Source organism: Diadema setosum, chromosome 8 (genome assembly GCF_964275005.1).
Source record: "Diadema setosum chromosome 8, eeDiaSeto1, whole genome shotgun sequence".
Lineage (NCBI taxonomy): Eukaryota > Metazoa > Echinodermata > Echinoidea > Diadematoida > Diadematidae > Diadema > Diadema setosum.
Window position 1 is genome coordinate 8,830,313 of NC_092692.1, and position 23,180 is coordinate 8,853,492.

The 23,180-nt window shown below is 37.6% G+C and overlaps 1 protein-coding gene across 1 annotated transcript in view; it reads left to right on the top strand.

The window, feature by feature from the left end:
* LOC140231790 (uncharacterized) overlaps positions 1 to 23,180 on the top strand; it is a 176,157-nt gene that overhangs the window by 133,075 nt on the left and 19,902 nt on the right. The window contains exons 46-58 of the mRNA XM_072311946.1: positions 374 to 730; positions 1,782 to 1,877; positions 3,685 to 4,047; positions 4,894 to 4,989; positions 9,870 to 10,223; positions 10,791 to 10,889; positions 12,736 to 12,965; positions 15,240 to 15,396; positions 17,209 to 17,322; positions 18,087 to 18,194; positions 19,355 to 19,450; positions 20,870 to 20,974; positions 21,754 to 21,870. Of these exons, the coding sequence (XP_072168047.1) occupies positions 374 to 730; positions 1,782 to 1,877; positions 3,685 to 4,047; positions 4,894 to 4,989; positions 9,870 to 10,223; positions 10,791 to 10,889; positions 12,736 to 12,965; positions 15,240 to 15,396; positions 17,209 to 17,322; positions 18,087 to 18,194; positions 19,355 to 19,450; positions 20,870 to 20,974; positions 21,754 to 21,870 (2,292 nt within the window). The remainder of the gene's footprint in view (positions 1 to 373; positions 731 to 1,781; positions 1,878 to 3,684; positions 4,048 to 4,893; positions 4,990 to 9,869; positions 10,224 to 10,790; positions 10,890 to 12,735; positions 12,966 to 15,239; positions 15,397 to 17,208; positions 17,323 to 18,086; positions 18,195 to 19,354; positions 19,451 to 20,869; positions 20,975 to 21,753; positions 21,871 to 23,180) is intronic.

The following is a 23,180-nucleotide window of genomic DNA, read 5'->3' on the forward strand; positions in this document are numbered from 1 at the left end:
TGGCAACCAAGCGAAATTCACCACACTACTCTTCTTTAACACGAATCATCAACAGGAATAACAACAGCAAATGCACTAAATCCCTTTTCCAGGTCTATTGTGTGTGTGTGTGTGTGGTTTTTTTTTTAATTCCAACACATGACCTTAGTGTATTATAGTTATTGGATATACTGAATAAAAACAGACGTGTCATGAAGATTGCTCTGAAAGATTTAAGATTCTTTTTATTGTTTGTGAATTGAAGAATATTGTGATACACATTTCTGATTTATCTCGAAGAAAATATATCCAGTATTCGTTTACAAATTGCCAAGCAGAGATTATCCAACAGACGACAATCAGGTTTCTCCTTCTTGTTTGCGTATTCATGCAGATATCACTATGGAGGAAGGGGATGTTTTCGTTATCGCGAGACATCGGGCTTCTTACCTCACATCTCTAACCACATCCTCACACTGGAATCTCACTTTGCAGCCGGCTGAAAACGGAGGAAAAAATCTCACCTTTGTCATTGTTGTTACAGAACTCTATCTGTACTCAAGTAGATCGCATCTCTTGATTGGTACACGACCTGATGATGAAAACAATGCGGCTGTCCTGTACGAACAGTCTGGGTACTACACTAACCATCAGTCTGTTACTTTTCTGAGTGCTGATGATATCTTCGTAGACCTTGAGTTAACTTTCACCAGTACTCTAGTGATTGAAATTCGTGCTGTAGGCAGCGAAGGTAAACCAATATTTATTTACATAATAAGTATATACTAAACATAAATAAATGTAGATATATAGAAGATATGATATGATGTTATGTATATATATATAGTGTATATGTATATATAATATGTATATGACAACGTATCATACAACAGGGACGTAGCTGTACGTGTTTCAAACCCCTTTATTGAGCTTATTAGCCGTTGTAGATTTCTGGAAAAGGGCAAAGCCCGAAAGCTAAAGGGGTTCACAAAACACGCACAGCAAAGTGTCACATTCTGCACAAGCAAACATGAAATAGAGTACGTACAAATTCTCGCATATTTATGATAAATAATTGGTATATCATAACACCTTAAGCATGACAGGGCGTTTAAGTTCATATATCAGTGCAGCTCATCAGCTTGCGATTTGATTTTAGGATCACTTTAGTACTTAAGCTGGAACTGAATATTGACTGCTTGCCACTTTGAGGGGACTAGCAATTTTATCACCTTTAAAAACAAAATAAGTTGAATTGACGGAGAAGAACAGTCACAATGACATAAACTTGGAAAGAGGTTTTACCTCTTCTTCCCCAGAATCATGTAAATGTAATTTTTCTCATCTTTCTAAAAAAAGATTGTCACCACTGCTTTGGTGCGTGTATTTCATTTTACCATGAAACTAAGTTTTCTGGTTCAGTAAAATGAATATATTATAAACGAAACTGCTCGTACTTATAATATACATATTCATGCAAATACAATGATTTGATTTGATTGGTATTCATTTTGCATTCACCAAAGTATGAAACGAACGTAATCAAATTACAATGATTACTTCAGTTATCACTATATACTTATACAATCATATTTTGTCAATTTTATACATAAAGTAATTGTAATAATACATGTGCATACGTTTGTAAGCGCTTCAGGTTTGCTCTAGGTGTCTCCATCTTAAGACAGTCTCTTACATGCAAAACAGACCAAATCAAAGATATGAAATACCATACTTCAAAAATATTCTTCAGAATTCTCTTATGCGGCATTTCATCCAAGTTATGACTTTCCTTTTTTTAGACTTATTTCAATGTGCCGAGTCGATATACATCAACCACACGGCAGTTTGTGATGGCAACACGGACTGCTATGATGCAGACGATGAAAAGGACTGTGGTATGTATTTGTTTTGAATATAAAAATTTGGCAACAAAGCCGCAAATATCAGGAGATATCAATGATTTTCCTCAGTAAACCACACCTATAAACCGCTTGTTCACAAGTTGTACATCTAACAATACTCAACATTGGTTAGACTGAGTACAAGTTTTACATTGTTTTGTTTTTTTCTATCCTAACCCACATTTTAAAATTATTTCAAGCAATAACGTTGCTGTGTTTCATTTGCACATGATAAATAGTGGTTTTAATGGGAACGCAAAAAAAGTCAAAATGATAGAAATATACTAAGAGCACAGTACCTAGAGAGTCTTGCCATGTCAGGTCGAAGGACTGGTGAAGTTTGGTGCTGCATGCTTCTGTGCAGTGATCTGTAACAGGACATGTGTGTATGTGTGTATGATGGGGACATGAGACGTCCGCAAGGATTCGGATCACTTTGAAAGCCATGGATTATGCTGCGATTCCGAAATATTAATATATTTTTAATTTGGTCGTTAGTCGTTATTAGTGGAAAATTGAGCAACATCACTTCCCTTGCATTTATCCCCAAGTTGAATTATCCTTCGGGTTTATGCGAGGTTCAAGTGTGTTTGTGTGTGTCACACACAAACACACTGCTATAGCTTCTGACCATTCGAGCATTGAGAATTTAGGGTTTCTGGGACGAACACTGAACTGGGGTTTTCTATAGGTCAGTCGGTAGAAGACCGGGCTAGCTATCCGGAGGACTGGTCTTGGGATCGAATCCAGATGGAATTCCCATTTTCTTTGCTCAATTTTCCACTGATAGATAGTTTTTCTGTTTGCGTTTGTTGTTCAAAAAGCTGCATCACTTCGGTGATCCCTCGCATTTATCTCCAAGTTGAATTATCCGTTGGGTTTATGCCAGGTTCAATGAAGTGTGTACGTGTGTGTCACACACAAACGCACTGCTATAGCTTCTGACCATTCAAGCACTGAGAATTTAGAGTTTCTGGGACGAACGCTGAACTAGGGCTTTCTATAGCTCAGTCGGTAGAGCACCCGGCGAGCAATCGTGAGATCTCGGTTTCGAATCCGAATGGAATCCCATTTTCTTTGCTCAATTTTCCACTAATAGATAATATTCATTCTGGTCATTTTTTCTTTTTTTTTAGTCGTTAGAGCAGTGGGCTAGCAATCCGGAGGTCTTGGGTTAGAATCCCGATGGAATCCCATTTCCTTTGCTGTATTTTCCACTAATAGATAATATTCATTCTGGTATGTTTGCGTTTACATTTAATACTAAGCAGGTTTCTTTTTTTTTTTTCCAGCGGTGATACATCCACTATGCAAAAATTCAACTGTAGTGTTCCTCGAGGAAACTTGCTTGGACCACTTTTACTTTCTTCTCGATGTCTGACGATATGTCGAATTCATGAAGAACACTTTCATTTTTGTTAGTGGAAAAGATCTAATAAATTGCCAATTAATTTATCCCCAAAAACAATAAGTATCTGATTTTCAATAGCTCCGGGAAAATCTACCGCAGAATATTTTCCACGATGACATCATAAAAGAGCTCCCTTTAATCATGTCTTTAATTTTGATACTTGACAATGGATATTCTTGAAATGATCTATCCTTGTTCAAAGAATATTGCTGCTCTTTGAGTGAATGCACTTTCCATGGTGAGCAAGTTGTATTCAGGTAAAAATCTGAGCGGTATTCATAAAACACGAACTTAGCAGGTTACGATTGATTAAAAGGATACGTAGCGTACCACTCGGTATCTGCACCTGAGTACCTGCTAAACCTTCCTTCCATTGTCTTCAATCCGTAGAAATTATTTTGGAAGAAGGAGACACATTTGACCTTACGCGATATCTCGGATACCCCGAACCACGTTCGCCCGTATTTGCAATCTGGAAATTCCAACTTGCCAACCCGAGCAACGCAGCCAACCTAGCCCTTGTCATCCATGTCAGTCGCCTCATTTTATTTTACGGAGACCAATTTTATATTGGAACAGGATGGGATGAAAACAATGTTACAAATTACATCTTCGAAGCTGAAGGATTCTCCCAAATTTATCAACCAATATATCGCTTCACTACGAATAGCTTCGTATTTGTGACGTTTTCGTCTTTCGGAGTCTTCGGATCCGGCGTTTTCGAAATTCACTTGGAGGCGCTAGACATTGAAGGTAACGCTTGCAGTAATTATTTCAGTCTACTGATTTTCAGGTTTATGATTATGTTTGGCATGTGCGCCAACAAATACGTTAGCAGGACACTTTGCATCATTTCATTTTAAATGTTATCGTCGCAAGAATTGGATTATGACTTTTTGATAGAAAACCAACTGCAAAGTCCATCTTTTTAATATCTTACAACAAGCACAAGTTTAATGTTGTTAATGAGTATGATAACACCACTTTTTCAGAATTGAAATAAGATTTATTTACCAAACAAGCACTGTCAATATAGTCAAAACAATCCGTCGTAAAAAAAAAGGCAATATAGCGTGCAGGCTACATGTTGTGGAGGTCACTATTTGATAAGAGATACTTTTGCAATTATGGAGCAACAAACAATTTTCTATATATAGTGAAAAAGGAAATATCTTTAATTTTTTCTCTACAGGAGAGAATAAATATTGATTCCAGGTTCTTTGTTTTTATTACTCTAAGCAATCGAATGCATATTTTGTCGTTTATCACTGTTATCGGCAGCGCTCATCAGCCGAAAGGGAATTATATCAAAGCAATATTATTGTAAATAATAATAATAATAATAATAATATATATATATATATATATATATATATATATATATATATATATATATACAAATAAAAGGGACGGGTGAGGAAGGGAGGTGGGGGGTTCCGCCACAGGCTAAAATCGGATTGAATAAGATCTTGAGCTTTATGTGCAGATTAGTAGTTAAGATGAAAAATTGATTACTTTCAAACCGGAATCAGCCATCCACATTATAGCCAAAAAAGATCAGTCTCATTAGTTTAAGGTTTGAATGTTTTCATGTTACAGGGAAGTTCGTCTGTACTCCTGTTGGATCCCTCAACATTTCATCGTTGTGTGACATCAACGTTGACTGCGCCGATGGAAGTGACGAAAGTAACTGCCGTAAGCAAACTTTTTCGAAGGATTATTACAACAACAACAACCAAAAAAACATTGCCATATTTTGACAAATACATTGCTGATGGTAATAACGGATAGCGGTTTTACGTTGCCAAAGTCGACTGAGCCGATGCTTGGTATTTACTATTCCAATAACCTTCTTTGTTTGAACATTATTTCATTTTAGAAAGAAGTTAAACAATTTCGAATCCATCGGGAAAGTCAAAAAAATCTACGATGTCCTCGATTTTTGTGTGGGAGTTGTAGTTGTCACCATTAAAGGTCATGACTCCGCACAAGTTATTTTTTTTTATTTAATTTTCCCTTGACGGCATCTGTTAAATGAGAAATTCAATAGCTGTTAAACGCATCGTTTCTTTTATGCAATATAGCATATATTCTTCGTGCAGGGAACTTGAATGGTATAGGGAACCGGCAATGTATCCCAAGTGCAAAAAGGTTCCCTTTATGGTGTCTCTATAGTTCTGATGGTAGGCCTATCAGCTGCAGTGACTAAGGAGCCCTTCCCCCCCCCCCCCCCCCCCACCCCCGTTCCGCCTGTCCTGCACTACACTGGCTTTGGATATACGCCAGAAATGCACATTAGCCCAAGTGCAGTTTTATTTCGCAGAGGCCGAGTTGAAATAGAACTGCACGAGGGCGAATTGTGCATTTGGAGTGCATATTGGCTAGGATAGCGCATGAAAGAGCATGTAATCACCAAAGTGATATCCAATCCAGTAATTTGTGTGCATAATGCACCTAAAAAAATAAGTTATGCATCTGCAGTGATGTCTAAAGATGTTCTCTAAACCTCTGCAATTTTATTTTCAAGATGACAAATTTTCACAAAAAGTATACACCAAATAAGAGTTATCCTTGACACGATGAAATATAGGAGTATCTTTCTCTTATTAGATCAATGATCACCTGACCAACTTTTGAATTTATCGATTTCATAGAGAGTTGCATCTCAGCCGAAACTGTAGCCTGTCTTCTCGCACCAGAAATTGCACGTCGCCCCGACAAGGATTGTCGCCCCGTCAAAGATTGTCGTCGGGCGACAATCCGTGACGCTTGTGCAGTTCCCAATTTTTGACCTCGATGGCGACAATCTACGATGGCAAAAAAAAAAAAAAAAAAAATTGTTGCGACAAGGATTGTCGCCCCGTCAAAGATTGTCTTTTGGTGGGTTGGGTATGACTGGTAAGTTATGCGTGTGTGTGTGTGGTGTGTGTGTGTGTGTGTGTGTGTGTGTGTGTGTGTGTTTGTTTGCATGGTATGTGCTGTGTCTGATTTGTAGGTACCCACAATAAGTGACTTGTGTATGAGTTTCCGTATAGCTGTGTATGTGTGTGTGTGTGTGTGTGTGTGTTTGGAGTATAATAATACAATATGTAGAAACTGTGCATGTGTGGTGGTTGTATAGTGGTAGTGGTTTGTCTGTCTGTGTGTATACGTGTGCCTGTATGCGTACATGTGTATGTGGGTATATAGTGGCGTATACATATAGACGGTGCGTGTTTGTGGGCGCAGTTTTGTGCCTGCATGAGTATCTGAGGGATTTGGTGTTCTTGGGCTACGTAGGCCCTACGTATGTTTGTTGTGTGTGAGCGTTCGTGTGTCTACGTAAGGCCCCAGTCACATAATGCTCTGCGTCCGGCGTTACGTCCAAATAAGTCCTTTTTTTTTTTCTTCTTTTCTGCGGACTCCCACGGATCCCTTTGTTGTCACCAGAACATTTTTACAGAATATACGGGAAAAATATGCGGGCGATACGGAGAGATACGACCAAATGCGAATACTTGCGTCCGCTTCCGGATATTCTTACAAATTGGCATGTAATTTTGTTCTTTCAACTTGCATAAACTTCCGAGTAGTTCGGAACACTTGCGGAGAGTTGCGACTATTTACGGAGAGTTGCGGATATTTTCGGATAGTTACAGATTGTTATAAATAATTATGTACAATATGACGATCCCTGCCAAGTGAGTGTATTATGACAGCAAATTTATCACATGTTGGACGGTCTTACATTGTACACTGGGGAAAACTGAATTTGAATTTACGCACAAGTTGTGAAAAGTTTTCGCATTTCTTTAATTTGCTTTACAGTAATAAAAGATATATGAAATTCTGAACTTGAAGTTTGAATTTTATTTGTGCAGCTCAAATATGGATAAACAGCATAAATGTAAAGAATACATAACATAATCATACCATAAATAGAATACAGATCGATAAGTTAAACAGAGTAAGAAAATATTACTTACAGTCATGGAATAGACAAACTGTGGTTACACTGTCATTGTGCAGCGATATTCATGACTTTCTGAGTTATGTTAAGGAGATTGTTATAATAAAGCAATGCCTATTAAATTTCCAGAAAAAAAAAAACCCAGGACATTCGGACACCCCTCCCACATCCAAATACAATATTAAAAAATGTAATATCCATGGAGCGTAAAGTGGGTAAGACTATAGGGAAATACTAAATTCGTTCTCATTTTATATAGTTTATCGCTCTCCCACACCTTCCCGGCCAGAAAACAGCCAGAAAAGCCCCAGCCAGAAAACAGAAAACGTCGAAGGACGTAATCGTCTACAGCATCCGTAAATCTCCGCAAATATCCGTAAGCGGACGAAACACTCTGTCCCTCGGATAGGACATAAAATGGAGGTCCCGTGTATGAGAGAGTCACAGCTCATGCACGTAAAAGATCCCGCTTCATTCATTCATCGCAAAGAGCAGGGTGTCTAACCCGGTGAGGTGGTCCCACCCCACATCCAACTGGACCCCATGGAAGACCAGCTTAGTGTAGCTGAATATGGGCTATCCAGCCATCTTCACGGATGGAAAAATGAACAACAACAACACACACACACACATACACACACACACACACACACGAAGGTTCGTTATTCCGAAGGTTCATTTTATCCGAAACACACAATTCCCTATACCTAGAGGTTCGTTAATCCGAAAAATTAAAAAGGGTTCGTTTAATAATCCGAACGTTTGTGCCGTTATTCTGAAGGTTCGTTGATCCAAAAAAGAAATACGGAATAACGAAGCTTCGGTATAAAGAACCTTCGGACTAAAGAGCCTTCAGAATAACGAACTTTTGAAATACCGAAATGTAACCCCCTCCCCACATACACACACACACCCGAACCGATACCACCCTCCTTCCTGATGAAACGACTTCCCAATGTTGATACATAAGACATAATGGACCGTATGCATAAAAGCAGTATCCGCCCTCACGCAAGCACCACTTCGAATTCATAAATACAAATCCGTCAAACAAACTCATCAAAGTCAAAGCTGCTGATAAAATCAATATCAACGTTTACGCCAGCAACAGCTTACTAGGTATTTCCGACCTCCCCACGCGCAGCCAAAACACATCATACGCAAAAAGCTGGCATAATAAACACATTCATCCATCATGGTTATACACTAACACACGCGCATACACACACACACACACACACACACACACACACACACACAAACGGACACTAAATTATCATGTGCGCGCGCACATACACACTTCCTTGAAACCTCACCATGACTTTTTACATGGCATGTTTGCATGGATGTAGCCATGTAAGTTATGTGTTGGTATTTCAATGACTATGTCAAGAACGATATTAACCAGCAAATTGTGCTTCGAGGGCGGGCGACAATCCTTGCCGCCAGCCCTCGTCACGGATTGTCGCCAGACGACAATCTTTGACGGGGCGACAATCCTTGACGCCAACTCCGTCAAGGATTGTCGCCCCCGAGCCGGGGGCGACAATCCTTGGGGCGACAATCCGTGTCGCTACGCACGTATTTGCAAATGCAATTCTGTGACCTTCAAAATCAATGCACATGAGACGAAAGACACAACGATCAAAACCGATCCCTGCAAAGTGTGGATAAGAGACAGATTTTTAGAAAATACCCATATGCCCTAGGACCAAATGATGTCGATTATACATTGCAATTGTATGAGAGATAAATGAGAGACCATAACGGTATCAGGTGGAATAAGTCAAATAGATATTAGGGGAATTGGAAATCTGTGGAATGTTTATGGAGTACATTCAACCATGTCTTTAACCTTCTTTCGAAAAAACGAGAAAAAAAAAAACAACTAAGCTTGCTTTTCTTTCTTTTCTTTATTGTGCCCTTCTTTATTTTGCTTTTCCTGGTTTCGTCCTTTTTTTTGTCCTTGTTAGAGTCTTATCTTTGTGTCCGTTTTGTCTAACGTCATGATGTCAAGATTTTCCCTACGTGGAGTCTTGGCAGGATCTTGAGATGCCCTTCTAGGATAATTTACAGATTTATACTATGTTTGTGGATTAAAATATGATTTTAATTCCTCACTTGTTCATCTGAAATTCTTTCCTCATGTAAGTTTAATTAGTACTGTGGAAATAAAATTGTATAAATTGAATTGAATTTAATGAGTCTATCGCTAAAGTGGGTATTAAACAAGACTTGCAAACACCGAACATAGACAATTCGATCATCGGATCAAACAGACCAAAGAGTCCAGTAGAAGAACAGGATATATACATATAGACGAGTAAAATTTGGACGATGCTGTTTAAGGCCAAATCGTATAGGTAACAGACATTCTAAAAGCTTAAACAATAACAAGTTCAGTTCAAAACAAAATAACAAACAAATAAAAAAACCAAACAGAAAACAAAACACCAGACGAACTAACATTAATATGAACTATTCGTATTGCGTGTAAAACAATCATGTGATGATGTAATATTTTTTTTTCGTTCGCGAATGCATCACAGTACCTGATAAAAAAAGAAAGGTGAACAGCAAAGTGTTGTGTAACGTAACCGTATTCATCTTACTTTTATATCTGCAGCTCCTGTCGTATTGCCACCGGGGACGGGCTTCAACCTGTCTTCTTACAACTTTGACAACTTTGAGCATGTGGAAAGCTATGTAGTCTGGCGAGTGGTATCTGCGAGCCCTCCCTACACACTGCTTGTCACAATTTCCTGGCTCTTACTCGAAAACTCTGATACCCTGACCATTTCAACTGTTGGGGCTGACCTTGGGGAAGACTACACATGGTTCTTTGAAGGCTTCGTCTTGTTCGAAAGAGGAGATATTGGCGGAAAGGTGTTTCCAAGCGGAGAGCTGGTGATAGAGCTCAGAGTCGGTAGTTTTGGTAATTCGCGGATAAGTGCAGACCTGCAGTCAACCCTGCTGAAAGGTATTGAAACTTTAATACTCGTATATCATTCCTATACACAGGCTTATGTCCAGTGATTCATCATGAAGTCAAGATTACTATTAAATGAAGAAAAGACTTATATCTCGCACACATTCACACAAACACACACATACCCCCCCCCCCCCACACACACACACACAGATAATGTAACAAGGTTTCTCAATTACTGTTCATATATAGCCACTACGTTAATAAGTGCAGCGAGTGCTGTCTATCATGAGTATACCACATCCTTCAGAATGTGTTGTTTTTCTTTGTGAGATAGCTTGGGTTGTAAGGAAGAATATACCCAGAAAAAAAAAATGCAGATAGCCAGAGAAATAGAAAGACAATTAAAATTAACATTTTTATGCCAGAGACTCGTATAGAGTAAGGCTTCAGTCCACTTCCAAAATGTTTGCACTGCTACAATTTGTTTATGGTATGTGTCAACATAAGGGGATTGTTATTCTTTTCTTGACATAATAAAGGCTTATATGATCGATGATTGCTTCTGACTCTCTTTCCGGCATGATTCCTTCTTACTACTTTTTTTTTTTCTTTAAGACATTCTGCCGTGTGAAGACGGAAGCGGGATTATTACTACGGCAGAGGTGTGCGACAGAGTTGTCGACTGTCCGGATTTCAGTGACGAGAAAGAATGCGGTACATATCTTTCTTATTATCATTTCACGCTTGTATGATTGATTCGTAGAGATTCATTATATATTTCATAAGTCTCTCGTGGCGTTAATGAAATATATTTGCATATAGTCACATCTTTGAGGTATTGAATTTGCGAATATGATTATTTGTTAGGTGATTGAAATAACGTCATTTTTTCTTTGTCACCATTGACTACTTCACCAATTCACTTTACGTATTTGTAAGCATGTAATGTCACAAGAACAATGTTCAATGTCCAACCCCTCGCAAAGAATTATGGAAAACACTACGAGCCCAAATCATGCAGCTTTGTTGACCGAAGACTATAGATCATACGATGCACGTTGATGTCTTTAATTTTCGGGTGCCCGAATTTAGTAAAATGATATTTATTTGTTTTATTTTTTTCTTTCCTTAATGTTTGCTTTTCCATGCCACACACGATCTTCTCAGATGTTTCCACAAAATAAAGAGCTATAACTCCTTTCACACGGGGGGGGGGGGGGAGGGGGTCTTTTTTGTGAAAATAGAGTACAAAAGTCGCGTTTAAAGAACATTTCTAAAAGCAAATTTCTAGGGAATTAAATATAGTTCTAGTGCTATGATTATAACATCCGTGGGTACATTAGTTTATGTGGGTTTATTAGTTTACAATAATTGTTCATATTATTGTTAAAAATTAATCAATATTGTTATGGGTTTATTAGTTTACGGTGTGAAATCCTCGGCGAACGAGGAGGGAGGGGGTGATACTCCCTCCCACGGTAGGAACTTTTTTTTTTGGAAAACAGAATATAAAAGTCGCGTTTATATTGCATTTTTAATAAAATTTCTAGGGAATTAAACATAGTTTTTTTTTTTTTTTTAAATCACTGCGAAGGAGTATGGTTATGACATACGGGGGCACATTAATGTGTGAGATCCTCGGCGAGGGTGTGGGAGGGGTATACCCCGGGCCTCCCCTCCCACGGTAGGGACTTTTTTTTTAACGGATTGTAAAAGTCGCCTTTATAGAGTATTTCAAATCAGATTTCTAGGGAATTAAGAAAGAAATCACTGCGAAGGGCTATAAGGGATCATAACTTATGAAAACTATTCATTTTACTTTATGTACGGGCAGAGTGAGAGAGTCACTTTTAGTTTGCCATTCGTCTGAAATGTATTTATTAAAAGCTTGTGATCGCATTGTTTGAGCAATGAAAATTATTCTTATATTGCTAAAAAGAATAGAAGAAAGGGAAACATGAAAGGGTTACTAAAGGTATATGTTTCATGGGGCCCAGTAGAGGATGCGAGGCTTCCTCTATGCACTAAATTAACTCATAAGTAAATATTAGTGCATATGTTATGATGAATAGCCTATAAATTAATAATATTAGTGTATCATAATTTTTGCCACGTTAGGGGCAAAAATGTAACATTATCAGATAAGAAATGGACAACTTTTAGACAAGAAAGTGTTTTTTTTTTTGTTTTGTTCAATTTGGTCTTTCAATAAATAAGTAATAATCATTTGCTACGGGGGGGGGGCGAGTCCCATCCCCCCCCCCCAAATTTTTTTTTTTTTTCTTTTCTTTTTTTTTGGGGGGGGGACGGGGAGGTTCAAGTGTCCCCGCTTTAGGCGCGATGAAAGTATGAGCTGGTAACGCGATTACATTTTTTTTTTCTCTGGGTGTGTATTAACATGGAAACATCTGGATTCTAATATAAACATTTTGAATTGAATACGATTGAAAACGATTGCAAAGGAGCTGTAAAACCTCTAATTTTGCTCATGTCGTAATTTGCTTATAGAAAATAAGCACTATTAACGTCTTGTTTCTTCCTCATGGGAACAATAACAAAGAACGTGATGACACTGTTGAAGTTTCATTGGGGCAAAGTGTCCTCCTGGAATCACCTGGATATCCGTCTCCGATTTCTGCACTAAACCCCGTCTACTTGTATTGGTCTATCCGGAGCATCGACGGATCAACACTGTTTTTGGAAATTATCGACTTGTCCCTTGAGGTCCAGGATTCCATAGCAATTGGAACTGGCCTTGACCCTCAAAATGAGACCACAGTTTTTTTCCAGGTAAGTGAGGCTGTGCAAAAAGAGCTAAGAGCTTGGGTGTTGTCGAAAGCATCGCTCTTGGTTAGACCTTCCACACTGATTTACCAAAAATACGTAATTGAGATTATTATATACACAAAATAAGTAAAGGCAAAACTGGAATGTTGTTATTTAATTGACATTCTTCTGCTACGGGTATCATAATATGCTGCCCTTTTCCAAAAATCGCATAATTCAATGCCAGATTTCTTTTCCGTTAGATGCATTGAGTGAACCAATCACTTTTTTATGCCTCCGCCACGAAATGGTGCCGGAGGTATTATGTTTTCGGGTTGTCCGTCCGTCCGTAATGAATTTTGTGGACAGGGTAACTATCAAAACCTTTTGAGGTATCCTAATGAAACTTGGCATGTATGTGTTGTGCCTATCAACTTTTGGGTGCACATGCTCAAGGTCAAAGGTCAAAAGGTCAAGGTCAAATACACAAAATTTCACTTTTTCCACCATATCTATGCAATGCCTGAAGACATTTTCTTGAAACTTAGTGTATACATGTATTACCCAATTAAGATTCTCTGGTGAAAGTTTGTATCATGAGGTAAAAGGTCAAAAGGTCTAGTAAAAATATTAAAACTTCACCTTTTTTTCTCTGTACCTTGGAAACATAGTATATATCTATATACATGTACTGACTGGCAGTGATTATCTAGAGAATTAAGGGTTCATGGGGGTCAAAGGTCAAGGGCAACACTTCAAAATTTTACTATTTCCCTCATGTTTATGCAATGGCAGCAGGATTATTTATTTTTACACTTGGTGTATGCATGTATAACCTAATAGAAATTCTCTCGAAAGTTTTTTTTTTCTTTTGTTTTTGCCCCAAAGGTCAAAAGGTCAAAGATCAAGTGAAAGTGCTGAACTCATTTTTTCCTCGACATCTCGGAAGTGGCTCAAGTTATCTTGAAACTACTACATATTTAGGCATGTTCTGCCTGACAGTGATTATCTTATGAATTTTAGGGTCAAAGACCAGATGAAAATGGTAACAATTTACTATTCAATACAGAAATTGCACTTTTTCTCCATACCTTGAAAATTACTCAATGCATAAACGTTTGAATGTCAAAGTCAAGTTAAAGTCCTTAAATCCCAAATACATGCTCTCCTATTCATCCAATTAAACCTAGGTCAATGAAGGTGAACATTCAACACATTTGTGACAAACTTGTTTTGCCAATTTTGTGAAAATGTAATCACACATTGTCCACATGTACCATAGACCTATTAGGAGAATCATGCATTATGGCGGAGGCATACCAGTCGCCATAGCGACATTTCCAGTTTGCGATATAGTTTACCATCAGGATCCTTGAATGAATTTGAGGAAGAACCAATTTCTGGCTGCAGATATATACTTTTCCGACCAACCCGACAATGCGTAGACATGCCTCAAGACACGAATCATAATACAGTAGAAGAGCCAGAGGCGTGAAGCTATGGTTCTTTTTTTATACATTTGAATCATAATTTCATTGGTGTAGCCCATGGTTCCAACAATGGACATGCGCACTGAACGTCTGAGCACTTCCAGTAAGAAGTAGCGGCGGATATACGCATATTGCCGTGTGGAAACAGGGAGGTGAGTCTCACCTCCCTGGTGGAAAAGAACACCAGGACACAGGGCACATGCAAATCACAACAGAAACTGTAAATTTATCTTTGATATCAAGCCTTATTGGTACTTGCACCTGTGTATATGCAACATTATTCTCATATTTGTGACGACAGTGACTGTGTTAATGCACGTCTGTGTAATTACAATGTGGTATAGTTTTAACAACACTATAATGATAATACATGTACATTTTTCTTTCTGCCTGTGACAATATTACATTGAGTGCTAGACCCATTTGCCAGACGCATTTTACCCCAACAGTCGCTTAGCAAATACTAAGTACAAGTACATGCAGGACAATAGAGTCTTCGATATGACGGATAAGGCCCTGGCCTATCCAACAAGAGGTATAGAACTCGAATTTGTCAATTATTGGAGCAGATACCCCACTTATATAAATGAAATGCAATGGGTTCTTGAAAAGAAGGGTTATGATACAGTGTATCACAAGACCCAGACTGACATCAGTGCTACCAATGTAGGGGCTGTCCTCAGTAAATACAACCATAGTTGCTTTCTGCGTTGATATCAATCCATGCAAAGTCTCAAGACAAAAGTATTCCGCGCTGATTGCCTCACAACAGTAGGCCTTCTGCCCCATTTATGTTGCATGCATTCAGGTGTCGTCAACACAAGTCTTCGGCTCTGTATCCCCACCAATCGTCGTACCGGGAACTGAATTCTGGTTCTCTTTCAAGCGGTCGGCAACGTCGTCATTCGAGAGTTTCTATTCTTCCTTTTTCTCCATCAATATCACAGCAATTACAAGCGCCGAAGGTATGGTGTATTTAAAAGGACTGGCCATGATGTGTTAAGATTACAAGAATATTAGTTATTTTTGTACATGGTCATGTTAATTTGTGTCATATTACATTGTACTTGTTTTCGTTTTCATGTAGTTGGGTAGACCTCACTCAGTGCAGTTGAAGGGGGGGGGGGGGCAACCTCTTCGTTTTGCTATTTATGCTTGAATTGGATGACATTTCTTACATTTCTATGTGCGTAACATAAACATAGATTTAGTTTTGTAGACGCAATTTTGTAGGAATTCATCAATTCTCACTACATGTATTATGTTTCCAGAAATGTTGAATACATTACGTTGTTTGGAAGCGAAATGTTCTTTTTTTTCTTGCAATATACTTTAAATAATCGCAATACACTCAGTATATAAGAAGAAAGTAAACACTTTTCAAGTTTAAATTTCTCATAGAATGCGTGGCTAAAGGTTAATGTATTATAAACCATTGTATGAAAGGTCATTTAATTGAATTCCAACCTGTAAAGTCAATAAAAACAGGAACTTTACGCATGAGTGCACACCTTTGTTTTCCTCTTCATAGGCACAAAAATAAAAATTGCTAAATTGAACAAGTGTCAATCATGCATCAGTGCAATTTAATGTAACAGTGAAATCAAAATACAAATTTAATACGAAAAAAATACTTAAGTTGCAAAAAAAAAAAAAAAATGTGAACACTATGATATTTTGAAGCCCTAAATATCGATAAAGGCTGAAATGATTAAGGACAATGAAAAGCCTTCGAATATCAAAATTCAAATGAAATGAAAAAAGAAGCAACATAAACAAAAATTGTAGGAGGTTGAATTGATTTCTCAAAATTAAGAAAATTATAAATGATATTTGGTTCTTGAGTTTGTCTCATGAATTTTTAAATTACTAGATTAAAAGAGTTTAATGCAGATAGTCTGTTCATTTAGTCATTTTTTTTTTTGCATTTACTTCCTATGTCCTTTAAAGTTTGAGTTAACAGAAAAGTCTTATTTTCTCCTTTTCGTTAGAAGATATAAAGAGAACGAAAACTTATATTTGCCCTTCATTCATTTCTCTAATTTGAACTGGTGTTTTTGTTATTAATGTTATCTTGACGGGCATTTCTAGTTAAAGATAACTTGTAAATTTTTGCAATTTTGACCTTTGTGAATTGGAGAACAAAAATAAATGTATTCACTCATGCACATCTTATACCCATGTACATTTCCCCGTGGACCTTTTTTTTTTTTCATACAGATCCACTATACACACCGATGTTTTTGCATCGCTGTCAATCTCCCCTAATTTGAATTGATAGTTAATACAGTCCTCCATCTACACATATATACGCAATCTCTGTTTTACGGTGGAGATGTCTCGAGGCAGCAAATCAATGCTTTACCATTGAAAAACACTGTCAATATCTTATTTAAAGATCTTATCAAGGGGAATCTCAAATTTCCCCTTAAGAATGAAATTCCCCTTAGATACCTTGCTTTAAGACGTATATTCGCCCAAAGTTATATGATATTATATATATATATATATATATATATATATATATATATATATACAACCCATATCGTGAAGAAATTGATAAATATATAAATGGGTTTGTGTGTGTGTATGTTGTCAGAAAAAAAGATTCGAAAATAGGTAATTTGGGCGTGTATACCTCCTTACGGTGACATATTCAGTAATTTTACAGCAAATTGTAAGTGTATTTTACAGTGACGTTCGTATATATTTCGTTCTTCAGAGAAGATCAATGCTTCGGATCTCTGAATTTTGGTTGCTACCTTACCTGTTTCTAGTGAAATGTCCGGCAGATCAGCTGCAGTGTGACGGAATCTTCTACGAGTGCTACGATGCTACAAGATACTGTGATGGTGTCAATGATTGCTTTGATGCTTCTGACGAAAACTGCAGTACGGAAAAAAAATATCTTTAAAATCCTATATAAGAGAGACTATAGAATGAATTTATAGAAGTCCCGGTATGTTATGTTGGGGAGGATTTATTTTAGCCATTGATTCTTCGAATTTTCCTGCAGAAGTTTTATATTAGTACCGTTTCTTGACGTCAACAAAATTCATTATCTGATCTTTGAATAATTTGGAGGAGAGATAAGATTGCACTGAAAGAAGAAAACAAAAGAAAAAACAAACCAAGAGCTGTATTTTAAAACTTCTTCCTAATTTATTAACCTCACTGTGTTATCAAGACAGCTTTAAGAATTTCTGCTGCCATCACTACCAATTATGCATTAACAACGTGTTACGATGAAGTTAAATCATGAGTTAAAAACAAATCACAGAACAAAAATAGATGTACGTTTTGGCACTTAATGAGTAACATCATAAATGTAAGACACTTAAACTTCCGGAGAACATTGTATAGGGATGCGTCATTGTCTGAGAGTTTAATTGAAAAGTGCTTTATCATACAAACTTATGCCACATAATGATCAGTTTGACGACGAATGGCCCAATATGAAAAATTGCCAGCAAGAACATCCTTCAAGGTCATAAATGAAAAGGGAAACCAACATCAGCTACGAAAGGAAATCAACGATTTTTGACTAATTTGTACATTTCCGTATAGGAATAATGAGAACGTGTCACTTTGTTTGGAAATTGACTTTTACAGTTTATAATACTTACTTGCATATTAAATTCCTAAATTTGAACAGCCTGTCCTTCTATTTGGGAGGTGAGATGTGGTGTTGGCAACATCTGCATTCATCGCAGCTGGTTTTGTGATGGAATCTATGACTGCGGCGATGACGAGGAGGACTGTAGTAAGCATTATTCTTATCATTTTTGTGTGTATGTGAGGTGGGGGGGGGCATATGCGCCCCTAAAGTACAAAACGTATACAAATTTGTATCATTCGACAAATGTATGTGTTAGTTCGTATTATTCTACTATTATCCATTACATTTTATTCCAAATGACTCACGTGACCAATTGATTGATTACCAATCTCAATATCGTCCCTTGAATTGTGAATAACACAGACCTTGTTTCTATTTATATTTCTATTTATTTTTTTTTTTTGGCTAATTATTGAAAAAAAAAAGAAAATCCAGAGACTTTTATATAGCCTTCGGGTAGCTATTACAAAGAACAAAATTAATCTCCGATATCCGTTTTTATGCCTCCGCCAACGAAGTGGCCGGAGGCATTATGTTTTCGGGTCGTCCGTCCGTCCGTCCGTACGCCCGTCCGTACGTCCGTCCCGTTTTGTTTTTGTCGATATCTCAAGAACCGTGTGGTGGTTTTACATCAAACTTGGTATGAGGATATATCATGGGGGGATAATACTTTGTTTGGATCTTAGGGTCACGGGGCCAAAGGTCACAGGTTATTTTGTGAAAAAAAAATTCTCAATACCTTGAAAATTACTCAATGCATAAACTTGTAAAAGGGTCAAAAGTCAAGTAAAAATCATCAGTTCCCCAAATACCTGCACTCTGACGTTTTAATCATTCATCCAATTGAACCTAGTTCTAGGAAAGTGAACATTCAGCTCATTTGTGGCAAACCTGTCATTTTAATATTTTGCCAATTGTGTGAAACTGTCATCACACATTGTCAAGACATTGTACTATAGACCTATTAGGAGAACCATGCATTATGGCGGAGGCATACCAGTCGCCGTAGCGACATTTCTAGTTTCTCCTGCCATCTTTTACATGCTTTCATGAGAAGACGTGCACCCAGATAATTTCCATATTTTCGCCATCCCCCTCTCCTCGTCATTTCCTTTTTTCTCTCTTCCCTTTCATCATGAATTTCCCTATCATATTGTCCATCGTGGGCTTCTCCATCCTCTTATTCCTCTCCTTCATCTTACTGTCTCCACTCGCATTTTTCTTTGTTCATTTTGGTGAATCCTTTCTTGACTGCTTGCTATATATGTTGATACCATCTTTCTTCGTTTTCTTTTTCTAAACAGCCTTTCGATGTGACAACGGTCGTACGGTGAGCGAACGATTAATATGTGATGGCTACAATGACTGTGGAGACTTCACAGATGAGCGACAAGACTGCGGTAATTAGCTGTTGATGCTTTTCATAGGATGTTTGGCAAAGAATAGCACTCCAAAGCACGTAGTTTGGTTATTAATTCAAAAAAGTCAGTATCATAATCATTAGTTCCCCTCATACAAACAACAAAAGAAGAGTTCAACAGCAATATGTTTGCAAAATAATTACATCTTTCTTCGATTGTAATTTCCATGTGCAACTAGAAGCAATTTTTAAGCAACTTTTCTTCGTCAGTTGATATTCTTGTCCTCATAGAAAAACAGGAATATAAGTTATCATCTGAATTAGGTCAGTGTTCGATACCAAATAGGATTATCACCTTGTATTCTTTGCACATGACTGATGGTTGAATGATTCATGTCATATTCATGATTATTTCTTTTGTGACATAAGCCTAGTTGACTTGTTATGTAGCATAAACAATAAATTACAATCAGTTAGGAGTTAGTCGTTTGTCTTTCAAAGTTCTGAGTGAATTTTTCTACAGAAATCAGCATTTTGTAAACATAGAATTATAATCATGATCACGTATAGCGTAAAAATGTCCGTTTGTGCGAGAAAATTACGCTGAAGTTTTACACTTTATCAAATATTCACAATATCAGAATATGAATTATGGAAAGCCGAAAAAAAAAACAACTTTCTTCCTAAATATGTGGCTAATCTATAGTTTAATACATACATACATACATACATACATACATACATACATACATACAATTTCTATATCGCCGTTCTCCACTTTGATTAAATGTTCAAGGTGCTTTAATGATTAAAGATAATTTGATGATCATGCAGATGATTAAAGAGATGGTATATAGTATTGGTGGAGATGAGGATTGGGCTTTTAAGTTTTTGTGAGATACCATGAAACCACTTATGAAACAGAACAGAGCATACCATTCTTGGTGGAATTCAAATCTTTTATGAAAATCGGTTTCGGAACGGTTGAGACATCCAAAAACAGAGTAAAACAGAGCGATCGTAATAAAAGATTGGTCTCACTTTTTGTCAGGATTGCTCTATTTTGGATATCACAGCCATTTCAAAACAATTTTTATGGAAAAAAAACTTTGGATTCCTCTTGGAATTGCATGCTCCTTCATATTCCATTAAAGGTTTTTCATTATTTCACCAAAAAATAAAAAATGTTAGAAACTTGAAGTTTGGTCTCAACCAAAACTTTACAATCCCTTTAAGCAACATGGTATGACGTATACGACGAAAGTTTAGTAAATGCTTGTAATATTTGACCAAATTATAAAATAATTCTTCGAAAACATCGAGGAGAAACACGGTGATAAGCCCTAGAATAATGAAGGATTTTTGCGAGAGTCTGGACTTAAGATATAAACTTTGAAAGCTGTGCGTGAACATCATTCAGTTCCTTTTCTTTTTCTTCTAATCGGCGAACTCATGATAGAATGTGCATCACATCAGTTCGACTGTGGGGAGCGGTGTATCTCTGAGAACGAGGTTTGTGACGGACACGACGACTGTGCCAACGGAGAAGACGAGGCTAATTGTGGCAAGTTTGAAATTCCTCAAAATTCCAGAGTACCCAAGCACTTGTTCAAATACCGGCCTCCTGTCAACTGTATGGTCATTACTGTATAGATGTAAAATTGTACTAGACTTTTACATGGGAACTTCCTCTTATTAAAGCGATTCTAGTGAATGCGCAAGAGAGTGTATAAACCACGATACTCGTATACTACGATATTTGAACATGCCTCTCACTGGTAACGATTCATTGAAATTAAATTCTTAAGATTTTAATCATGACACAGGGGCGGATCCAGGAATTCTCTAAAGGGGGGCGTGACTAATATTTCTGGTGCCACTTCCGGGTTTCATTTCATTTTTTTCTTTTTATTTCTTTTGTTTTTAACGAAAAATAAAGGGGGGCGTGCGCCGGTTGCGCCCCCCTCTGGATCCGCCACTGCGACATTTCTGTACAATGTAGGCCTTATGTATGTATACCTATAGATACCGTTCTATTGTTGGAGTGTGGCGAACTGCTCTACCCTTGTTTTCGGGTCAAGAGATTAATGCCAATTCGATCAATTTTCAAGATCTAAACTTCTCGGTCACAAAAAATAAAGCGAATCCACTATCACTAATTTTGATACACATCGCCTAATTCAAGACAAAAATTCAAGAAAAAAATACATGTGAGAAATGTTATCTACAATTGTTATGCTCGAGCCTCACTCTGATACTCGCAGCATGTCAATTTGCCCCTTACTCACCGATTGTTTAATGACAGATGATAAAGAACAGTATATTTATTCTTTTAACCGCCAGTCTGTAAAGGCTTCGAGTTCGATTGTGGCAGTGGAGGATGCATACCATTCTGGCAAAAGTGCGATGGAATCCAACAGTGTGGAAACGCCTCGGATGAAGACACAGAGAACTGCAGATGTAAGGCTGATTTTTTTTTTCCCGCGCATGGGGATGTCAGTTTATCTTTAAAGGCATTGTTTACCGTTGAGAGCAGTGATTCAACAATTTTCGAGTTATCACATTTGATGCATAATAGTTCAGTTGTATTACAAATCATCCTACCATATAAAAATTTTGCGATAATGCCTATAATATAAGGCGACAGTACTATTTTTTTCTCACTAAACCCTTACTGTAGATAGTGTAGTCTAGAAACAATCGAATTATAACTACTGATCACATTTCGTATATTTAACAATATTTAACATTGATGATAATTACTGAAATTCTAAATTTGTTTCATCTGCAGATGGTTACTAATGCCTTTAATTCTGGGTAAAGGTCGACAATATGACTAAAATTTTACTAGAGACCAGGTTAGATACAAGGTTAGATACAATCCTGATATGAAACTTCGTGCCATGTTTAATTACAAATGATAAATGAAATCAAATGTCATTTTGAAAGACCAATATGCACGTTGATTTTCGAAATTGTGGAAAAGTTCCTTTTCCATGACTTTCCAAAATTTTGTGCGATGAAAATTCACCTGTGCTCTTTGCGTGACTTTCGTCCATGGGCGTAAATCCCGGGGGGGGGGGGGGGGGGATGGGGGGATATATCCCCCCCCCCCCCCCCCCTGAAATGGAGGAGGGGGGGGGGATGGCCTGTACAATCATCCCCCCCCCCCCCCCTGAATTTTGAGGGGAAAAAATGGAGGAAGCAGAAGTATGATTGTATCAATTTTGGCATATTGCATGACGTTTGTACGCCGGCCTTCAGACAGGTAACAGAGCTGAACAGTATTCTATCTTGTAGGAAAATGTATAATTTTCTCAAGCGCTCGCTCGCTTCGCTCGCTCGCGAAGAAAGTAACATCGACATACACTGTAAGGTATGGCTCAGGCGTTGACAACGTCAAATAGTATAGGTCTACATGTAAACATGCTATGACGCGAGTAACTGGGGACCATCTGCAAAATATGTACGAAAACATACAAACAAACAATAACAACAACTTTATCGCCATAATTGAATCCCCTCCATTTCCTGAATCATTCCTGAGAAACGACAGTGACTGATGACTCAGTCAGGATACATCTATGGGCATACCAAGGGAAGATCAGGGACGTCGAATCTATGGGGGGCAAAGGGGCATTTGCCCCGCCCCAAAGGAAGTGTTTAGACAGACAAATCATTTATCCCCCAAGCAATTCCTGAGATGAGGACAAATCTCGAACTTTCTTAATGGAAAATTGTCCAAATATCGCCAGAACTATGCACCAGAT